At 34.8% G+C, this 22107-nt stretch overlaps 3 protein-coding genes across 4 annotated transcripts; 1 reads left to right on the top strand and 2 right to left on the bottom strand.

Annotated features, from left to right (window-relative positions):
* Window positions 1–6288: 6288 nt before the first annotated feature.
* LOC139871796 (protein SEMI-ROLLED LEAF 2-like) lies at window positions 6289–15066 on the bottom strand. 2 transcript variants are annotated; one of them, XM_071859526.1, is made up of 19 exons: window positions 13883–15066; window positions 13380–13736; window positions 13185–13259; window positions 12788–12903; window positions 12560–12674; window positions 12350–12478; window positions 12182–12229; window positions 11914–12092; window positions 10989–11478; window positions 10367–10516; window positions 9913–10275; window positions 9673–9822; window positions 9265–9340; window positions 9040–9167; window positions 8746–8943; window positions 8541–8657; window positions 8361–8462; window positions 8156–8278; window positions 6289–6571 (listed from the first exon to the last, which is right to left on the bottom strand). In XM_071859526.1, the coding sequence occupies exons 2-19, from the start codon at window positions 13524–13526 to the stop codon at window positions 6446–6448; spliced, it is 2832 nt and encodes a 943-aa protein (XP_071715627.1). In that variant the 5' UTR covers window positions 13527–13736; window positions 13883–15066; the 3' UTR covers window positions 6289–6445. The 2 variants fall into 2 exon arrangements, with proteins under 2 accessions (XP_071715627.1, XP_071715628.1); XM_071859527.1 differs by having other exon boundaries at window positions 10406–10516; window positions 13380–15066.
* A 138-nt stretch (window positions 15067–15204) lies between these two features.
* Window positions 15205–17064, bottom strand: LOC139873127 (zinc finger AN1 and C2H2 domain-containing stress-associated protein 13-like). Its single transcript, XM_071861057.1, has 2 exons — window positions 16899–17064; window positions 15205–16108 (listed from the first exon to the last, which is right to left on the bottom strand). Exons 1-2 carry the CDS (start codon window positions 16995–16997, stop codon window positions 15317–15319), a joined length of 891 nt encoding a protein of 296 aa, XP_071717158.1. The 5' UTR covers window positions 16998–17064; the 3' UTR covers window positions 15205–15316.
* A 2422-nt stretch (window positions 17065–19486) lies between these two features.
* LOC139871871 (uncharacterized) lies at window positions 19487–21706 on the top strand. The gene is made up of 2 exons (XM_071859614.1): window positions 19487–20216; window positions 21382–21706. The coding sequence occupies exons 1-2, from the start codon at window positions 19551–19553 to the stop codon at window positions 21544–21546; spliced, it is 831 nt and encodes a 276-aa protein (XP_071715715.1). The 5' UTR covers window positions 19487–19550; the 3' UTR covers window positions 21547–21706.
* Window positions 21707–22107: the final 401 nt, after the last annotated feature.

The following is a 22107-nucleotide window of genomic DNA, read 5'->3' as shown; positions in this document are numbered from 1 at the left end:
TAGTCTTGGTCGATTTGTGGTAGAATACAATTACGGTTAAGTTGTACTTATGGTTTGGATTTAAATTATCACCGAGGTGGTAACGTGGTAAATCTCGTTGAGAGATAATGGGCGTGTTTGGCGAGCAAGGTGAAATCCCTCGGTTAAGGGATGTGCGTGTCGGATTCTCTTCTAGAGAAAAATTGTTTTGTGCCTATGTTTGATATAGGTGGTTCTTGCTCGATAGTGTGGATGGTTAGTGGTATCCGTTAGGTATTGTTATATTGGTGGAGCATGACCTTCGGGGTCCGCTGACTTCATCATGAGAGTAGTGATATATCGATGAAGCATGACCGTTGACAGGGTCCGCTGACTTCATCCGGTGTTGAGTGAACTATCGGTTGTTTATACGCCGATGGTGGGATCGTGAGGACCATGTTGTGTGATTAGTGATGTGATAGCCGTGTTTCGCTCACATGTTGTTACGGGTGTGACAATAGTCGATTTTGTACACCTTAGGTTTAGCGTTGCCATAGTCGTTTTGGGCGCTTTTGGTTTTAGCCGTTGCTTATGATGTTAGGATAGTGGCATATTTGTTATATTGCACGCTACAAAGGGTGTTTAGTGGTAAGTGTAATCCGTAAGGATTCATGTGGTTCGATCTTCAACGTTCGGATTGTTGACTTCAAGTTGAGACTTGGTCGCTTTTAGCGCTGTACTCGGTAATGGTACGCTAAGGGATTGGTATCTCGGTATGAGATTGGTTGAGTTTTCCCGATGTTAGGGAATGAGCATGGTTTTAGTGCTCGGATGGTGATTTGGATAAATCGAGGGTGACGATTTAGTTGTTGAAGGCGATTCGTTGGGAAGAATTGCCTAGGAAAGTCGGATTGAGACTTATGATGAGTACCGTTGAGTGAGGTCCTTTTGGTTAAGTGATGAGGATCACGAGGACGTGATCGAGTCTAAGTGGGGAAGAGTTGTAAGACCCGAATATTTAATTTGTATACTTGTTATTAAAGATATTCGAGAATGGGTTTGGTTAAAACATGTATACACATAAATAAAGGCGAAGAAGGTGTTGCTGGCATTCTGCGCGCCGCGCAAGGCGGCCGCGCGCCGCGCAACCGCGCTGACAGAACTCCCTTTGTTTTTATTTATTTAAATGAAGGGTATAAGGGTAAATTCACTTGGAGGCCGGATTTGTGTGCCATATTAGCTACTTTGGATCAGTTTTGGATCATTTTCATGTCCATTCATCCCTTCCAAATATCTAGAGAGAGATTAGAGGTTTTGGTGAAGAAGAAGCTCGAATCGTTCAAAGTCTCGGGTTTTAAAGTTGTTCCTTTCGTTCTCGGCTACGCGGTGATAGTATTGGTAAGCTCAAACTCCGAATTTCATTTATTTGATTTGATATTCAAGTTAGGGTTTTGAGTTAATTTGTTGTAATACCCTTTTAGGTGATGAAATGGGTTTAGTGATGCTAGTAATCGGGAACTAGTCGAACATTTTCGTTAAATTGACTTCCGGGGACAGCGGGCTGTCCAGGTGGTTTGGCGCGCCGCGCACCCACCTGGCGCGCCGCGCAATTGAACTGCACCAGAAAATTTTTTTTTGTTGTAAAATTTAACGGGAATTGTCGTGGTTTGGTTTGGGTTGTTACATAAGTCATGCTGAGTTTCTAATGGAACGTGATAAAGGTTCACAGATCATACCCTCATCATGAACCATGTTACATAACTCTTTCATTCTATTTAACCTCTAAACATATCAAGAAAATATTTTTCTTGATGATTAAGGTCTTTTTCGAGGTATTCTGGTAATTTGACAAGTCAGATTGTGCCATTACCGTTTCTTTCTTAGAATATTAATTATGTTCATTTCAAAATCCATACCTACGAATTTTGGACCATTATTCGCTTGACTTAAAGTCGGGAAAAGAAAACGAAAGCATGAAGCTCCGAAATATAATGGAAAATATAAAGCCCGAAAACAACCCCGAAATTACAAACCGTGTATATCAATGCGTATAGCAATATAAAGACACGGGAGAATGAAAAACACTATAACCCCAAGGTAATAGTAGAAGAAAATAACTTCCTCTGGTGGCAGATGAAAAAGAAGAATGAAGGATACGATAGCCAGGAAAATATCAAGAATCAGAACTGGATTAAGCATTTTCACAATCTATTGGGATGTATGAAATAATAAAGAAAATTATAGGAGTGTTGAAAATAAATGAAACGGAAGAGGTCAATTTATAGCAAAATATCGGACGCAGTAATAGAGTCAGATTACGCATTTAATCAAAGAAAATCCTAATTTCCGCAAATTCCGAAAAATCAAATCTTATTTAAATTATGAAGATTTTCTATTCCTTAAAATTCGGAAATCAATCGTTACTACATCAAGAGATAAGACGCATCTCTATTCTCCATTTCACTTGATTACGATAACTTCTCTCATACGCTTCGAGTAACTGGATTATTTTATCCATATTATTCAAACATAGATAAAACTCTATTATCAACTCATATTCGTCATTAAAACATTTTTATTGTTAGCCATGACGACCTCACTCAAATTTCGGGACGAAATTTCTTTAACGGGTAGGTACTGTGATGACCCGGAAATTTCTGACCAAATTTAAACTTAATCTTTGTATGATTAACATTTTCGACACGATAAGCAAAGTCTGTAAAACTGAATCTCAAAATTTTTGAACTACTTTTATATATTTAAATACCCTTCGGTTATTTTCGACGATTCGAGAACAATTATATGTAAATAGATACATATATACTATAACATGAAAAGGTAACAATGTATTAATTGTTTGATATCGTACATTAAACTTATTGGTTTAAATATCTATTTGAATGTATATGATAAGTTGAAATATTTATTATTAAAATTTATTTATAAATAACTTCCAATGTGTATTTAAAAACTGATTTATGTATATTAAAAAGATATATACATATATATAATAAACGATAGTAACATTCGTTTATTGATTCAATTGATATTTAGATAAGTTAACTAAAGCGTTTAAGATGAACCAGTTAAACACTAATTTGTTACAGTGTTTTCAAATTGCCACATTACTCAAAATGCTACAGTGTTTTCGAAAATCACTATTTGCTACAGTGAATTGCTACAGTAAAATTTGACTTTGCTACAGTAACTTTGCTACAGTAAAACGCTATTATAAAAATGTATTTTAATAAATAGCGAGACGATGATTTATAGAAGTAAATGACCAAAACACTCGAAAGTTTAAGATACACTTTGAGTGATATAATTAAGGGATAATTTAAGGCTATTGATAAGGCTAAAAAGGAACATATATTTCATAGCATTATCCCCCAAGAAAGACAGGATTTTAGTTGTAATTGTTCCATATTCAAGTAATATTCGTTTATATTTAATAAGTGCGAAGACAAAAGGCGAAAACGAAGAATTGAAAACGGAAAGGTCCAAAATGCTCAAATGTACAAGATACAATTAAAAAGGTTCAAATTATTGATGAAGAACGTCTAAAAAATGACAAGAGTACAAGTTGCGGAACGCAAAGTACACGATATAAAATAGTACGCAAGGACGTCTGAAAATCCGGAACCGGGACCCGAGTCAAGAAGAAACGCCCGACGCAACGGACCAAAAATATCTAGTCTACTATGCACAAGAATAAAATATAATATATAAATAATTATATTAATTATTTATATATTTATATTTATTTTATATTATGTCGACAAGCTAGGAGCCAAAACAATGTGAGCTGTCCCTGGTCCTCATGCGAGTCGCATGGCCAGAAGGCCATTTCCATGCGAGTCGCATGACTCCAGATTTCAGGCCACATCTATAAATTTCAGTGTTTTCGCTCGATTTAAATCACATACATACACAAATATATATATATACTCCGTAATATTATTTATTATTTATTATTATTATTATTATTATTATTATTATTAATAAGATTATTATTAATCTTATTATTTTTTATTATTATTAGTGTTATTATTTTTGCGATACAAAAATAATAATGTACAAAAAATATTACGACGGAGTGCTGTCCAAGTAATTTTCAAAATGAGTTTTCGAGCAAGCTAGAGCTAAGGAAATTATGGGTTATTGCCAAGGAGGTTATGGGTAATGTTCGGGGGTATTTTTTTGTGAATCAAACCTCGTGTTTATCATCTCCGATGCGTCTACGTGCTTTCCTACAATATTGTATATCAATATTTAACTGTGAGTTTCATAAGATCCCTTTTACTCTCTACATTTTTGGGCTGAGAATACATGCAAATGTTTTATTAACCGATATACAATATTTATATGTATGAGTTTCATATGCTTCCTTTTTAATTGCTTTTGCAATCTATATTTTTGGGCTGAGAATACATGCACTTTATTTTAAACGCAATGGATACAAGTACATACTAAATTCTACACCGAGTTTGAACCGAAAATCCCTTAGCTTTGGTAACTAGTAACTGCCGGTTATAAGAACTGGTGGGCGCGAGTAGTATTATATAGATCCATAGGGCTTGATATCCCCGTCCGAGCTAGAGCGCTAGCCTTTTAACGGACGTATGCTATTTGAGAAGCGTACACGTTGGTTTGCGTGTATTATTAAGATGATTATACAAAGGGTACAAATAATATAAGCATTAAAGTTTAGTTACCAGGGTGCTCAATTTTGTAGAACCGATTGATAAACGTTTCGGATGAAACAACTGAAATCTTGTGATCCACCTTTTATGTAAAACCTATTGATAACGTTTTAAATAAAACAACTGAACTTTTGTAATCCACATTGATATACGGATTATGTGTAATATTAAAACTATGAACTCACCCACCTTTGTGTTGACACTTGAAGCATGTTTATTCTCAGGATTCTAGAAGTCTTCCGCTGTTTGCTTATACGTGATACAAGATATGTGCTTGGAGTCATACATGCTATATACAAGAAACTTGCATTCACCAAACCATTACCATGTATCTTATTTTGACTGTATTGTCAACAGATGTATTATTGTAAACCATTAAATGGTGATTGTCTATACGTAGAAATCATCAGATGTTAAAAACCTGGAATTTATATATTCATTTATGAAATACCTTTTCAAACGAATACAATGTTACAAAATGTATCACATAGAGGTCAAATACCTCGCAATGAAATCAATGAATGACGTGTTCGTCCATATGGATTTGGAGCGATCGTCACAGGTTTCAAACCGCTTTAAGCTAAGGAAATATTGGGTATTGTTCGGGGTATTGTTCTTGAATCCAAGGCCAACCATACAGTCGTCTACCATCATTACGTCTACGCAATTTGCCAACAATATTGAGTCTCAATATTGAACTGTGAGTTATAGTCTCCCTTTTTAAATACTTTAAATATTTTTGGGCTGAGAATACATGCAATTTATTTTAAACGCAATAAGACACAAGTACATACAAAATTCTACACTGAGTTAAACCGAAAATCCCTTAGCTTTGGTAACTAGTAGCTGCCAGTACATAGGATATGGACTGGTGGGCGCGAATAATTGTATATGGATCCATAGGGCTTGACATCCCCGTCCGAGCTAGAGCGCTAGCCTTTTAACAGACGTATGTTATTTGAGTTTAAGACACGTTGGTTTGCGTGTATTAAAACGAATGGGGTAATTATCACTATAGCGTTAAGTTTAGTTACCAGGGTGCTCTGTTACGTAGAATCTATTGATAAACTTTTGATGAAATCTTGTGGTCTATCTTTATACATGTTTATGACTCGAGCAATTAAACCTATAACTCACCAACATTCGTGTTGACTTTTTAGCATGTTTTATTCTCAGGTCCTTAGAATGCTTCCGCTGTGATGTGCTTGTTGCCTGCATGGAGTCTCTCATGCTTTGTACAAAGTTTATTGCATTCAAAATAAAACTGCGTTGTGTAATAAATAATTGGACTGTGATGTCAACCTGTAAATTAAAGACTTATGTATTTCGGGGTTTTGCTTATACCTAAGCACTTGCCCACATGTTTATAACTTTCTATGTTTAGAAAGTCACTTATTTTAATGAATGCAATATTTTATCAAAACGTATCATATAGAGGTCAAAACCTCACTGTGGAATCAATGATTAACGTGCCGCGTCAATAGCGATTTTGACGGGTCGTTACATTACCCAACGTGACTTGTTCAACCCAAACCATATTGACCCAATATCTGACCAGGGTACTGGTCTTAACTTGAAACCTATATTTGGGTTTGTCTAGCAAACTACAATAAGGATAAGACCCGACTTGTTTTTATTGGTTACAGTCTTCACGGTTTACACTAAGCTTCATGAAAGAAAGCCAAAAACAACATGTACATTAAAACAGTCGAAAAGAAGAACTCACACTGCTCAAACCTATAATATCTAAACCCAAAAGTACATCATGTCACCCTTATTATATATTAAGTTCGAGCTGGTCTTAAGAAGTTATCGTATGGATTAGCTGCTGGTAACCTAAATGATGAAGAAACATCGGAAACACGTTTACTTGCATCAGGAGTTGTACTTTGTTCCATAAAAGATTGACCCTGGTAAAGGAAGAAAAGGAGATGCCAACTTAAAAACTTAAAATTAAAAATTCTTCAAGTACAACTTAAATTATAATTTTATTAATGACAACCCATTGGTTGTCGTTAAGGTGAACAAAAGTGTTGTACATAGTCGTTATATGTTAGAATTTAAAGTGACAGTTATTGAAATTTACAATAATTTTAAGTACCTTAAAAGACAGCCAGGACTGTCGTAAGAAAAACCCTTTAAAATATTGAACTTTTTCTTTATGCATTCACACACACATACATATATACATGTATATATAAAACAATATATATATATATATATAGAGAGAGAGAGAGAGAGAGAGAGAGATATTTAATCAAGAGGGAAGCACTTTTTTGGGGGGAAGTAAATTTTTTTTCGTTTTTTCGAAATTTTATTTTTTCAGGCATCATGATCACATGAAAATATGAACATTTAAAAAAGACACTTTGTGATGAATGTTATTATTTTGGCGGTAAAACGCTCGAAGAAAAAAAAGAAAACATTCAATGCATTGAATGTTTTGATTATGAGTTTTTTTAAGGGGTTAGAAATTAGGGTTTAGAAATTAGAGTTTAGAAATTAGGGTTTAGAAATTAGGGTTTAGAAATTAGGGGGTTCAAAATTAGGGTTTAGAAATTAGAGTTTTGGGTTTAGAAATTATGGTTTGGGGTTTAGAAATTAGGGTTTAGATTGAATATTTTAACACGAATGGTTTTGAGTTTAGGGTTAGGTTTCGGGTTTAGGGACTAAACCCAAAACGTTAAACCTAAACTCTAAATCGGGCTAAATTTCGAAAAAAACACTTCACACAAGATGAAAACAAAACGATGCAAATAAACTCAGAATCAAAACATTCAATGCATTGAATGTTTTCATTTTTTTCTTCGAGCGTTTTACCGCCAAAATAATAACATTCATCACAAAGTGTCTTTTTTAAATGTTCATATTTTCACCTAAACTTAATGCCTGAAAAAAAATTCGAAAAAAAAGAAAAAAAATTACTTCCCCCCAAAAAAGTGCTTCCCTCTTGATTATGACCATATATATATATATATATATATATATATATATATATATATATATATATATATATATATATATATATATATATATAGTTAAAAAAAATAAACTTGCGGGCATAGCCAAACGGTTCCCCCATGTACTTTGTGTCATGGGATAGGGAGAAGTCATGGGTTCGATCCTTAGGGATGACATGATTTTCTTTAAAACTATTTAACACCAATAATGGTGGTATATATTGACCCTATAGGGAGGTTTTACCGGATTCGTTCACGGACCTCTACCCAGGAACACTGCCCGAATGAATGTGTTCCCAGGTACCGTCGATCGGGTTCGGGTTTCCGCCCGAACGTGTGTGATACGTGCAAATGATTAGGGTCGTTGAAATAACAAAATATATAGTTTAAAAAACAGTAGTTAATAAGTCTTTATTTAACCTTTTTGACGTAGAAAGTATAATATATGCATATCAAACCAATACATGTTAGTATATATTTATGTATGCAATATCCAAGTTTGCACAAAGTTAAACATTTGAAAAAGAAACATACCGATTGGACTCCGTTCACCTGCCTCTGTTGTCTCTGCTCAAAATGATTGGTCATTTCTAGAAAGGACATATTAGGTGCATTGCATACCGACATTCTACCGACTTGTTGTGCCGATTCCATAACCTACACATGATGATTATTAAATAATTTAATATAAACACCAAGTAAAATCCCAGTTTAAATTAGATCAAGAAGTTTGACTTACTGATTCTAATAACTGATCAACACTTAACAAGTCAGACATTTCAATTGCCATATCTGGATTTGATCTAGAGCGATCATCATCGAGGGAAAAGAGTGTAGCAACCTAAAGAAAATCGACATATTATATGTAAAAAATATTAAACAAAAATTTAACTATAAAAAGAGATGTTTTACGTTTTACCTCATCTTTCGTGTGACCCGTATTTAGTAATGTACTCACTGACCCATAGCCCATTGGGCACACGTCATCGGGCACAAATCTGTTCAGCAACTCCTCCTCTATGCTGGTTATTTCAGACTGGAAAAGAAAAAAAAAATTAAATATATCACTTTTAAATCAGGTCTAAAAAAATTGAAACTACAAGACAATGGTATGACATATTTACCCCTATGACGGTTTCCATGTGTTTTGTAACCGCAGCAGCTAGTGATTCTGCTGACTTGTCTTGCGTGAGTTTTATTTCCGAAAAAGATTTTAGGGCAGCCATATTGTCCTCTTTAGAACCGTAACCATTATTAATCTGATCCGCACCGGATGCAACAGCCAACTTACAATCGTCAACCAAACACAAGTATGGATCAACCTGGCACAAATTACAGATAATTAGTGATCATACTTATGTTTTCTTTACATTAAACTTAAAAATATTTAATTAGAACTTGGCAAAAAGATGGTGTACCATTTTGTTAGCAAGTGCAGCCTTAGCAAGTGGAACAAGAGGGACAATACCGAATGCTTTCCCAGAAATAATTATCATAGATGTAGCTAACGTATAAAGAGATCTACGACGTGATGGTGGAAGTGATCCTAAAATACCATTTTTCAAACAGATTTTACTAATAATTACTAGTATTAGCATAGTATACGAACCATATGTACATAATAATGTAGTATGTGTGCATACCTCCTTCGGCAAGAGATATACTTAGCAAAGAAAATGCCAGCTGGAAACCTCGGATTAGAGCCTCACGGCTGGAGTTCTGCACAATATTACAGAAAAAATATAAGTTACCAAAAGTATGGGTCGGGTAACTGGTAAAAATGGGTCGAGTACACCCAAAAGCTTTTTCCCTTTTGATCATTATATCTTGAAGATCACTAGTTTGTGAAATATGATTCCTAAACTATATTATTTCAGAAGATATTTGCTTTTCGAATAAGTGGTACGACGTATAAGAGCTCCAATGCATTTTGTAAACTTTCGACCCATTTGACATGTTTCTGTTTTAGCTGAAAATATATTAACCATTACCGATAAACCTACCCGTAACATTTTCCTATGTATCATGTATCAAGATTCGAGTAATATTACCTTTCCTCTAGAGAATAATAGCACCAGACTGTACGTATGAGCAATTGCTACATAACTTTCAGGTGTATTATCAGGTGAGATCGATTGTGCCCAAATTGAGGATAGAAGAAGAGATATTTGGCGACTACTGAGCCGAAGTGTAACAGTCTCCTGATATTTAAACGATAAAATATATTAAAATGGTATGAATAAAAGTTGGAAAAAATAGAAAGAAAAAAAAAGACACAATAAAGAACCTACATTTTCATTCGTTCCAGCCTGTGACACTGGAATTTTGATGCTATATGTTCGGCTATAAGTTGACTTGATTCTGTTTATCACTGTTTTCTTTTCCCCTTCATTGTTGACTTTTTCTTTACCAAAGTTAGACTTGTTTTTTTTCATCTTTTGTAAGAGGGCGGCTGATGATGAAAATGCGGAAACGTTTCTCGACAGTGACCTTGGAACGTTTTTCGGGTCAATGGAAATATCCGAACTTGGTTGAGGACAAACAGAAGATGGTACGAGAACCACCGAGAATATACGGTGAGCTACAATTCGAGTTTCATGGTCTTGGTGAACCATAGCGGGAAGCAACTGATGAAATAGCGCTTCGGGAAACGCCTAACATAAAAAAATTTAAGAATAAGACATAAAAAGAAAACAAAAAACAAAATATATAACGATGATTAATATCATAAATGTATTTTCTTGCCTTATTGTTATATGCCATATGGGGCAAAGAGGCTATAACTTGAGCGGTGCGGTAAACAGCAGCAACTGTTGTTTGTGCGATAACTTTAACACTCGAGATGTTCTCTAACGTGGCAGCCATGATATCGAAAATCGGGCTAGCATCACCAACCTGATTCATCAAGAAAGACAAGTATTTTACTTATATAAGCAACTGATGAACTGCCAACAATAAGTGGCAATTGCTACCCATTTACTTAATAATAATGGGTCGATTCAGGTTAAGTCTTTTCATCTCTAATGCGGCACAACGGTAAAATTTAGAAAATCAAAACTAAAAGGAAACAAGTCAAAGTAGTCGGAAAGGTGAAAATCACCTAAAGTGTGTTTTCTTTTTTATTTTTATGCATATAACCTCCTAAATCATTTTAAATAAAAAACTATATAGAAATAAAAGAAATTTTACTAATCATATCTGGCGCGTTGAGTTATATATATGTAAAAAGTTTTACCAAAAACTTTCAGGTTAATACAGCCCTACCACATTCAAATCTGTATAGAAAATTACCCTTTTTGACCCGTTCAAATTGCCCATTTTGCAACCTGTAACAATGTCTTTAAATCTGATAAGAATGAATGAATACCTTTGAGGACAACTCCACAAGGCATCCTTCAACAGTTTCTTGATACTTTTTGTTCCAATTGATAACTTCAACTCCAAGGATTGCATCGGTTAGCGAATGGTGAAAAGTTTTTCTCAAATGTCGAAGAATATCGTTTACAGCACCGACTAAAGCAACAGACGGTTTTATCTTTGTTTCTCGTGCAAGTACAGTCGTAACCTCTAAAATGTCAAGTTTCATGTTAGGTTTTTTAAGGACATTTTTGTGATCAAGATGCTTGACTAACACGTAAAGCAGAAAATGCGTAATTTCTCCCGATTCATCGATTATCGTCTGCATATCCTTTAGCACCGGGAATGCCACCCCACGTGAAGATGGCCATAAATTCTCGTTATCGAAACAGCGAAACAAAGATTCGAGAATTCGTCGCATGGTTGTAGCTTCTTTGGCTAACTTAGCCATGCTATGAAGGCACACACGGGACCAAAAGCCAGGACTTTTAGCATCTTCTCTGCATAAACAGTTAAGATATTTGTTAGACTAACTTCTGTGTCGGTCAAACTTAGTCAAAATTGGTCAAACTTGGCCAAGATTCCAGATTACTCAGTAAATAGTCAAAATTGGTCAAAAATCTGTCAAAATTGCTCAAAGACAAACGTAGTTAACATCCGAGTACTCCCTAAAAAGTCCCGACAGAGTACTCTACGAGTAGCGATCAAAACTCAGACATAACTCGAGATTACTCGGAAAATAGTCAAAATTGGTCAAAAATCGGGCAAAATTGGTCAAAGTCAAACTTAGTCGACATCCGAGAACTCCCCCGAGTACTCCCAAAAGAGTCCCGACTGACCGAGTACTCCCCGAGTAGCGATTTTTGCAACCTTGACCTTCTCTACTGCAAATACCATATAAAGTTAACACCGAAGTTTTCAAAACAGGGACTTACGGTGTAACGGTTACTTCACCCTTTTCGTTAACAATCGATCTCCAAGATGGAACCTTCGTTAAAGTGTTCGGAGAGATATTTCGCTCGTCTTTAAGCACGTCTTGTACCCACCGGTTTTGGTTGGGTTCGTAAGAGTCCTTAATAGAAGCTCCATAATTTTCCAAAACAACAGAGACAATCTACATAACGCAAATGTAAGGCAATTATTAACATGGTTTTAATACTTTTTATGCACAAAATTTGGTGCAAGAACTATGGTATTTCTTACATTGTCAAACTCCGGTGACATATATGAATATCTCCCCATGAACCAAACCTATTAATAAAACACATCAATTAAAGATATATATATATATATATATATATATATATATATATATATATATATATATATATATATATAAAAATGAAATAAATCACGGTCTTAATCTAATACCATGGAAGATAGGGCTTGCAACGCAGCCGAACGAATTGGCGCCACTCTCTCATCGTCCCCAACTTCTTGAGCTAATTGACAAAGTTTAGGGATAAACTTTTCCAAGTTAAACATGTAAGTCCCATCTTTCTATAAATCGTGAAAAATTAAATTTGCGTAAGCTAAAAAAATAGACAATGAATATTAAAAAAACAATCAAAAGCTACAAACCTGACTATTTACGAAGTCAAATAGTGTTTGGCATCCTATAATTTGCATTTCATCTTGTCGTGTCTCATCCAACAAAGTGTGCATTATAGTTAGTAAACTACTAGCAAAAAGGGGCCTGGATCGCACAAAAACAGAAAATATATACATATACATATGATTCATTTTAATGCAAATAGAATAAGTATTTGTTTGATGGTATAGAGATGAGCATAGCATGAATGAACTCACATTTGGTCCTTGCATGAAATCAATAGCTTTCTATATATACACATTACGATTCGTGCACCTCGAAAGTTCTGATTTCTTAATTCCTTGTAACAGCGTTGCTCAAGGGTGGTTGTGATCTGAAGGCATAAAATAAAAATTAAATATAATGTAAAGGTTATTACTTTCACATGTGACATAAAAAATGAACATGTTGATTTATGACATAATTGGTATTAAGATGCTAAACAATACAATTTACATCAAAAATAAATTCTTGGGGTGACCATGGAAAGGGTCAGAAACGGTCACGGAATAATCCAGTTTAGACCGCTTACATCTGAGTATAAATATACTCGCCCTCCCCGAGTAACCTGAAGAGTGGAAAACTTATATGTTTTTACTAAAAACAAATATGTACCTTCGGTATCCGTAAAGGGTTTCTCACAGCATATTCACATAGTTTACCAATCTTCCGATCATTTGGTTCTTCATCCTTTTTATATTCCAAAAAAAAAGGAAAAAAAAAATACATATTGCATAAGTCAAGCAAATGAAACTACATTGTTAACAATAACGAGAGACATAAAACTTAAAAATTATGTAGGGTACTAACCGGAGAAGAAGGAAATATATCGGAGATGAGGTTCTTGTACCTCTTAACGGGCTGCCTAGACCTTGTCCTTAAACCGGGGCAAAAACAACACAAACTACCACATGCTGGCAAAACTTGCCGTGATATCACCCCGGAAACAACGCTCATTTTCAAAGATTAGATTATAACAAAGATAATATTAATGTTATACCTATAATAAAGTAACAATTTCCTTCCCAAAATCTTCAATAAATAATGTTTCTTATGTTTATTCTCCAGCTTCCTTCCCTTCTAAACCACGATATTTTATCGTAATTCAAGAAGGGAAGATAAGCTATCAAATTAAAAGAGAGGTACTTTTTCAAATGTCCCACCAGCCTACAGAACAAGAACAAATTAAGACAACAAACAATTTATCAGAATCAATTAATAATCAAATTTCACGCAGGCATTTCAACACAACAATTCAAATTATTGTTGTTGAATTCATGTATGTAAAATAACGACAAGATGATCAAAAGTACCTTCGAGTTGACGCCTATACAGAGAGAGGCTAGGCAGGAAGGCTGGTTAAACATTAAAAGGTTAAAAGATATGAAAAATGTACCCAATTTTTAAAATTTGCTCCTCCACATTTTTCTTATGTACCTCCATTTCAAACCATTCCACATTTCTCTCTCTCTCTCTCTCTCTCTCTCTCTCTCTCTCTCCTCTTCTTTTTTCATTTTTATACTACTACATTTTATGCCACTCGTCATACTATATACAGTATATATTTTAACTAATTATAATGATAAATTAATTGATTAATTAATGTAGTATATAAAAGCATTTTGTTCAATAATGTGACTGCATGGAATTTTGTTACTTATCTTGACCATTTAAACAATCATATGGCTGCTTTGGACCTGGTGTTTCTTATGTCCCAGTTTGTTTTTTAACGGCGATTAGGAGACCCTGACGGGGTCCGAACATGATGTCATAACCCACCCACCCGATCATTTTATTTCCCTAGACGAACCAATATAGTCCTACCGCACCTCAGGAGGAAACCCCACGACGAATCCGTATGGGTATCGAGTGTGGTAAAACCCCACGACAAATCCATACAGGCATCGCGTGTGATAAAACCCGCTCGGGTTAGGCTCAAACGCATAGACGTGTGTAACCTTCGAGGAAATGGGCGGGTAACCACAAAGGAAATATTTTTGTAGCACGTGGGTGTCGAACCCTTGACTTCCCAAGTTAAGTCACCACCAATGCACCACCAACTTGCGGTTTTCTTATGTTCCAGTTTATCGTAATTTTATCTAGGGAATCTATCTTTGTCATTTTTTGTTCACTTACATTTCATAAATAAAAATAAAAATGTTTGGGCTAAGTTCAATTGAGAACTAACAAAAAGGCGAGAGCTGCGAGAACAAATAAATTAAGTGGATGTTACACATGTAAACACACTATAAATGTTACTATATAGAATCACTCATCGCAATTGCTGCAATTTTACCGAAAATTTGACATATCATAATAAGTAACAAGTTATCATTTAAAATAAAAGCTATTTGCCACTTGTACATTGCCTCGGTGGTACCCCGGTTATCCGGGTATTCGGTGGATGCGAAGGTTTAGAGTTCGATCCTCAAGGGGGGTTTTCCCAATGTGGTTTCCCCATCAGTGACTCCTAACTCGTTGTTCAAAGAGAAAAATGAAAGCTATTTGAGCAACTTCATTAGCCGATCAAGTGGTCACAGTGAAATAATGAGTTTAATTTGAATGACTCTTGCCTTAATTACAAAGACAGCAATGAAATTAAGTTTAGCAATAGACAGAAAGTTTTGATTTACTTAACCGAAAATTATATTCAAAAAGGAATACTAAATACAATCATTTAAACATTACCTTCACAAGATAATGACGCGTAAGCAAGGATGATACGAATAACACAATAATGCGACACTCTACGATTTGAAAATTCCTATATGTTCTTTTTCCACATGCTCCACAAGTGAAACCGGATCACTAAACCCTTTACTACATTTTGGGCAAACATCTAATGTAGCCTTCATCACCGTTTTCGTCTCATGAACTTTTTGCACATGATCTATTAAATCTCCAACTGTAGAAAACTTTACGTTACACATTGGGCACACCTCCACTTGACCCTTGGAACCGTGACCCGGAACACGGCTAGGACCCTTTCCATCCTTCACTTGAAACGCTTGTCCAATGTCGTTACTAATTTTCGCTATTCCAGATGAAGCTGAAGCCTTAACCGATGAAGCTGCCTTGAGAAAACTAGACGCCCATTTTGATGATGATGATGATGATGATGAAGATGGCACTGATACACGGGTAGACCGTTTTGGTGGTGGGTCTTGCTTTTTTGTATCTGGGGCCCGCCAAAACGGGAAAGCTGGTTCGGGCTTTTTAGAGCCAGGGCAACTGTGATCAGGTCCAAACCTGTGTTTCAGGCAGTGATCAATGGTGCAATCGCGGCATTTGATTGTGTTTGAGAATGTAAGAGTTTCTTTACAACCACGAACAGGGCACTTTTTTTTGTTAGTGACTTTTTCATAGTTTGATGGGTCACAGTCTGTATTGACGTGTGACTCCCATGTGATGTTTGGATCTTGTTCAGGGATTAAATGAACCCCTTTAGCGCAGAGTGGGCATACGACCACAGTCAAATCGTTCTTCTTGGCATTTGGGCATTCGTGTGTTTTGTAACCACGATGTTCTAGACAAAAAACCTGCAAGAAAATTTTTATATATTAAAGACTGAGATTTTCGTGTTGATGACAAAAAATATATATAACCGGCTCCTGATAGATTATATAGTAACAACTCGTCCCACATTGATAGAAAAAGGTATGAAGTTCTAATTGCCTTCATTAGACTTTTTTTTTTAACGGAGATTTTTTGGCATCAGTAGATCAATTATTTCAACGACCCTCATCATTTGCACGTAACACACGCGTTCGGACGGAAACCCAAACCCGATCGACGGTACCCGGGAACACATCTATTTGGGCAGTGTTTTTGGGTAGAGGTCCGTGAATGAACCCGGTAAAACCTCCCTATAGGATCAATAGATACCACCATTATTGGTGTTCAATTGGTTTAAAGAAAATCATGCCATCAGGATCGAAACCTCTCCCTATCCCATGACTCAAAGGACATGGAGAACCGTTGGGCTATGCCGCAAGTTCCCTTCATTAGACTTTTTAATTTGTGAATTATCACTTAATAATTAAAGGTTAAGCGTCTAGCCTAGTGCATTTGCAATAGAGATGTTACAAAACAACAATCCACAAAACACAAGTGCTTGGTGTTAATTAGTAGGGCATTGATGTTTTTTTTAACAGGGGATCACCCACGGGACTAATCCACTCACGCGTTCATATCATTACTTATAAGTAAAACTTAACAAAATTAAGTACTCCGTAAATTAACTACACAATTGCCAATACATAGCCAGATTTATTTATATTTATAAATTATAAATTAAAATAAAATAAAAATATGAAAGTGAATAGAGACCTTGTGACAACAATCGCAGGTGAAAGCAAGAAAATCAATGAGGTTACAATCATCAAGGGAGCATTGTTCACCCAGATTAGGTATTGCAGGCGTCCCCATAACTATTATTATGTCGAATTCTTCAACCAAATGAAATGATGTAAAATTTTGGAGTAGTTTTTTTTGTCCTGTGATAAGAATGAATTTGGAACAAGAATTTGGAAGCATGAATTGGTATTTAGCGTTGACTTACGTAACCAAAAAGTCAAGATTCTAGAATGAACGAACCAGGAGACTAAAAGATTTGACTACTTAATTGTGAGGTTACCAAGAGTTACAAATTTACTAGTTTTATGAATTGATCCCGTGTGCTGTCGAAATTTGTATAAATTATAAATTATTATAGTAACGTTAGGATTAATAGTTATCAAATATATATCACATGCATTCATAAATTTGCTTGAAAACAAAGAGACCAATGAGAACGCGACATGTGGCGCGAAAATCACATGTGATTGGAAAAAAAAAATTCGAAAATTTTTTTTTGAAATTTTATTTTTTCGGATTTTTATTTTTTCGAATTCTTTTTTTCGAAATTTTTTTTTTCGAATTTTTTTTTTAAAAAATCATATGTGATTATGCATGTCAATCACATGTGATTGTACAATTCAATCACATGTGATTGTGCATGTAAATCACATGTGATTGTAAAAAAAAATTTCTTTCAAAATTTTTTTAAAAAAAAATTTCAAAAAAAATTTTTTAATTTTTTTTTTCAATCACATGTGATTTTCGCGACACATGTCGCGCTCTCATTGGTCCCTTGAATCTCAACTTAATTTATGGACTCAAATGAATATTCCTCTATACAATTATAAAAAATAAAAAATTATTAATAATAATATTTGTATCGAAAATATTGGTATTGAATAATAATGCATAGATTATGAGCACGTCCGTTAGAATAATTTTAACTTCAATTGACAAATAATCGATAAAACATCAAACATAAACCCTTAAAAAGTTATTTTAAAACTGATCGTTAAGAATAATATTTTATAATATAATAATATAATATAATTTTAATAAATAATATAATATTAATAATAAAAATAATTATAATATCTATTGTTGTTAATATTAATATAATATTATATATTATATAATAATATAATATAATATAATATTTTTTGTAATGAAATTTGTATTTGTATATTAAATTAAATTAAAACAGAAAATCTAATAATTCAATTAATATATGAAAATAACTGATAGACTGACATGTGGCAGGAATAAATGAGAAGTTGACATGTGGCAAGAATTAATCAGAAATTGACACATAGGATTATTATCACGCGCTTTATATAATGTATAGAATAGATATAGATTCCTCACAGTTCTAAACTATAAGCTAAATATTTATATAATCAATTATATTAAGGGTTATTAATCTAATTTTTTCAAACAAACTAGCAAGATTTTTTTTCGAACTTAAGAACTGAAAATTTATCGACCGTCATCAATAATTTTCAGGTCGCCGCCCCAAATTTTATCGGTTATGATCAAGAGCCTCTCATCAGACTAATCTTGCAACTTGCAAATGGCTGTATTTAATAGACTCAAACTTAATGTAATCTCTACAGTTTTGTTGAAAACGTATTGGTTGAAAGTGTTTGAAATGAGGAGAAATTCAATTTTTTGATATACATGAGAAAACGCTATTGAAACAATCTAATCTAGAAAACTTATCCGGATGAGACATACACAAGTCGCAAGCTTCGCTTGAAAACCTTCCTTGCGTAACTTGCAACTCACACGCTCAGTCACATATAACAAGGTCAAACACCACCTAAGTCTTGGCTTGAGTGGTATGGGGTCGGATTGTACTTTATAGATTTTAATATTAAATTTCAAAAATTACATGTGTAAATATAGAAGAAAATCATAAACATTTAACATAATTTTGGAAAATCATAAACATTTAACATAATTTTGGAAAATCATAAACTTTAACATAATTGTCTAAAATTATTTACTTTATTCAAAATCTCTAAAGTTATAGTTTATATTAATGTTAGAATGTTGACCAATTTTGATTTTGACCGACTTTAATTATCAAATTCGCAACGGGGCATAGTTGAAACGGGAGATGATCGCAACTGGTGGTTTAGTCCCCTCGGGTGATCCCAATCGCTGTCCAAAAAAATTATCAAATTCGATTTTAAGATGTTCACCGATTAATTAAAAGAATTTTGGAAAATCAAAACGGACTCTTTACAAATGAATAATGGAAGATTAATCGAGCAGTAATCGAGTATATATATATATATATATATATATATATATATATATATATATATATCATAGAAGGTCTATTTGGTAACTATTTTACTTCTCTTCAAAGACTCGATCCATATAGCCCAATTTCATTTTGCTATACGATTTTCGGCCCAATTAAAAACCCTAACGTCTTAACATATAAGTGAAGGTCTATTTGGTAACTATTTTACTTCTCTTCAAAGACTCGATCCATATAGCCCAATTTCATTTTGCTATACGATTTTCGGCCCAATTAAAAACCCTAACGTCTTAACATATAAGCCTCACTCTCTCTCACCCTAGGGTTTCATCTCTATCACAATCTCTACACCGACGATAACTTAATAAGCAGCCATGGCAGAAAGAGGCGGAGAACGAGGCGGATTCGGCAGAGGTTTCGGCGACCGTGGCAGTCGCGGCGGTCGTGGTGGCGACCGTGGCCGTGGCCGCCGTCGTGGCCCTCGCCGTGACGCCGACGAAGAGAAATGGGTTCCGGTGACCAAACTAGGCCGTCTTGTAAAGGACGGAAAGATCACAAAGCTCGAAGAAATCTACCTTCACTCACTTCCAATCAAAGAGCATCAAATCATCGATCAAATCCTTCCGTCGTTGAAAGACGAAGTGATGAAGATTATGCCGGTGCAGAAACAGACACGTGCCGGTCAGCGGACTAGGTTTAAGGCGTTTGTGGTGGTTGGTGATAGTAATGGACACGTAGGATTAGGTGTCAAGTGTTCGAAGGAAGTTGCTACTGCGATTCGAGGTGCGATAATTTTGGCGAAGTTGTCGGTTATTCCGGTTAGGAGAGGGTATTGGGGGAATAAGATTGGGAAGGTGCATACTGTTCCGACGAAGGTGACAGGGAAATGTGGGTCGGTTACGGTGAGATTGGTTCCGGCGCCACGTGGAGCTGGGATTGTTGCTGCTAGAGTTCCGAAAAAGGTGCTGCAGTTTGCTGGGATTGATGACGTGTTTACTTCTTCTCGTGGATCTACTAAAACTCTTGGAAATTTCGTCAAGGTTTGTCCCTGTTTTTAATAATGCAACTTTTTTTGGTTATTTTTATGACGTAGTTAATTGTTTCATATAAATGTGTTTAATTGATTAATTATGTTTTTTTAACCATAATACTTGGCTTTGGAATAAATATGCTTGTTCAGGTTCGTTTCTTTGTTGAAGTTTGATAGATTTTGATAGATTTTTTGAAATTCACATTGTATTCTAGACTTGGTGGCTTTTTTAATTTGTTAGGATTTTGTGTTTACTGTTTTTGTTAAGTTGGGTTAACAAAGCCTGCATGTTCGATCAATTGGGTCAAATATTTATGTCTTAGTTAAAAGCCTTGAGAGGTTAGGCCTTGTATGCCTAGGCTCGTGACATCTTTATTTTGTTTTTTGTTCGTTGAAGAGTTAGTTGATTCTTGCCGTGTTTGTTGAACTTTGTGTTTAGGTTAATCAGGATTTTTTAGTAACTGATGTGGCTAATTTCGAATAAAAAACTGTCCCATGTTTTAGGCTTCTGATATATCACCTAAATTTTTTAGTTGTGTTGGTATCTTTACGACTGAAACCCGTTCTGAGTTCTAGACTCATGATTAAATGTAGATTTATTTCAGAGGTGCATTTAGATATAGTGTTTTGTTCCTATTATGCATTCTTGTTAGTTGCACTATTTTGGTGCATTTTTTTCAGCTTATTGTGTTTTTTACATTTAATTGATCTGGCATTGCTATGTTTATGTATTAAATTGTTGTTTTCTTGTATTGCTCATGTCTGCTCATTTTTTATTACTCTATGAAAGAGTAAATATTTTCATTACCTTTTTTCATATGTATCTTCACTGGTAAGTGGTATCTGTTTGATTCCATCTGTTGCTTGTTGTGACCCATCCGTTGTTGTTGTGTCCCAACTGGCATTGTAACTCGCACTAATCTCACGGTGTTTCTCAATTTTGAGTGTTTTTTATATTTTTTAACTGCCACTTTTTTCGAAAAACAAATTCTAGATACCATTTGCGGACTTTTCTCTCAACTATTCAACTGCTTTATTTATCTGGCATTGCATTTGTTACTAGTATGTAATGGTTATCTTGGGGTTATGTTGTTGACTTGTTGATACGTGCGATGTACACGTGATTTCACTGGTTAAGAAATATTGATGATCACCCATTATTTGTTGTTTTGCAGGCAACCTTTGACTGTCTGCTAAAGACTTATGGTTTCTTGACTCCTGACTTCTGGAGAGAAACCAGGTTTTCACGATCTCCATTCCAAGAGTACACCGACATGCTTGCAAAGCCAACCACAAAGGCGATAACCTATGTTGAAGACGTTGCTGATATTCCTGCTTAAGTTATTGTTATAAATTTTGGTGACTATGTTTGTTTTAGGATGTTTTGTTACAGATCATTAAGTTTATGTTTTATTTTCTGTTTTAACTTTTAAGTATTACTCTCTTTGGTACATGGCTACGCAAGCACAATTATTGATAATGTCATGTTTGTTTTTTACTTGTGTTTTGTAGCATCATTCACCAGAATCACATATTGGTGTTTCTTGGTTTTGTTGCATATTGTCTATATTGATAGAACACCCTATATGATACAAACTACTATGGTTTCTCCTACGCACATTTTATAAGAGAAACATTCCTTCAACTTGAGCGAACGACCAACCACTTTGGAATTTTGTTAAGATATTAAATCCAAAAGACCACTATTAGCGTGTAGTAGATTGGCCCTAGTGCGTAATACGTTAGTCGAGAAGATCCTATCAATGGATACAGTAGAGGAACGAAAGTGGTTGGCAACGGTGTAGAGCTGTAGCTATAAGGAGCGAAGGTAACACACATGTAGGGTGAGATAATGTTGTCAAAATTACTCCTGGTCTATTAGTGAACCTTCTCTCTTATGA

The sequence above is a fragment of the Rutidosis leptorrhynchoides genome, chromosome 10 (assembly GCF_046630445.1).
Source record: "Rutidosis leptorrhynchoides isolate AG116_Rl617_1_P2 chromosome 10, CSIRO_AGI_Rlap_v1, whole genome shotgun sequence".
NCBI lineage: Eukaryota > Viridiplantae > Streptophyta > Magnoliopsida > Asterales > Asteraceae > Rutidosis > Rutidosis leptorrhynchoides.
The sequence above is the reverse complement of the archived record's forward strand: the minus strand, read 5'-3'. Positions and strand labels throughout refer to the sequence as shown.

What these genes read in the sequence shown, in the direction of transcription:
- LOC139871871 (XM_071859614.1), top strand. Translation starts at nt 19,551, where the DNA reads ATGGCAGAAAGAGGCGGAGAACGAGGCGGATTCGGCAGAGGTTTCGGC. An exon ending in CTCTTGGAAATTTCGTCAAG is followed by an intron (nt 20,217 to 21,381) that starts GTTTGTCCCTGT and finishes GTTGTTTTGCAG; the next exon opens with GCAACCTTTGACTGTCTGCT.
- LOC139873127 (XM_071861057.1), bottom strand. Translation starts at nt 16,997, where the DNA reads ATGGGGACGCCTGCAATACCTAATCTGGGTGAACAATGCTCCCTTGAT. An exon ending in CCTGCGATTGTTGTCACAAG is followed by an intron (nt 16,109 to 16,898) that starts GTCTCTATTCAC and finishes ATTTTCTTGCAG; the next exon opens with GTTTTTTGTCTAGAACATCG.
- LOC139871796 (XM_071859526.1), bottom strand. Translation starts at nt 13,526, where the DNA reads ATGAGCGTTGTTTCCGGGGTGATATCACGGCAAGTTTTGCCAGCATGT. An exon ending in ATATATTTCCTTCTTCTCCG is followed by an intron (nt 13,260 to 13,379) that starts GTTAGTACCCTA and finishes GAATATAAAAAG; the next exon opens with GATGAAGAACCAAATGATCG. An exon ending in TATATCTCTTGCCGAAGGAG is followed by an intron (nt 9,168 to 9,264) that starts GTATGCACACAT and finishes ATGGTATTTTAG; the next exon opens with GATCACTTCCACCATCACGT.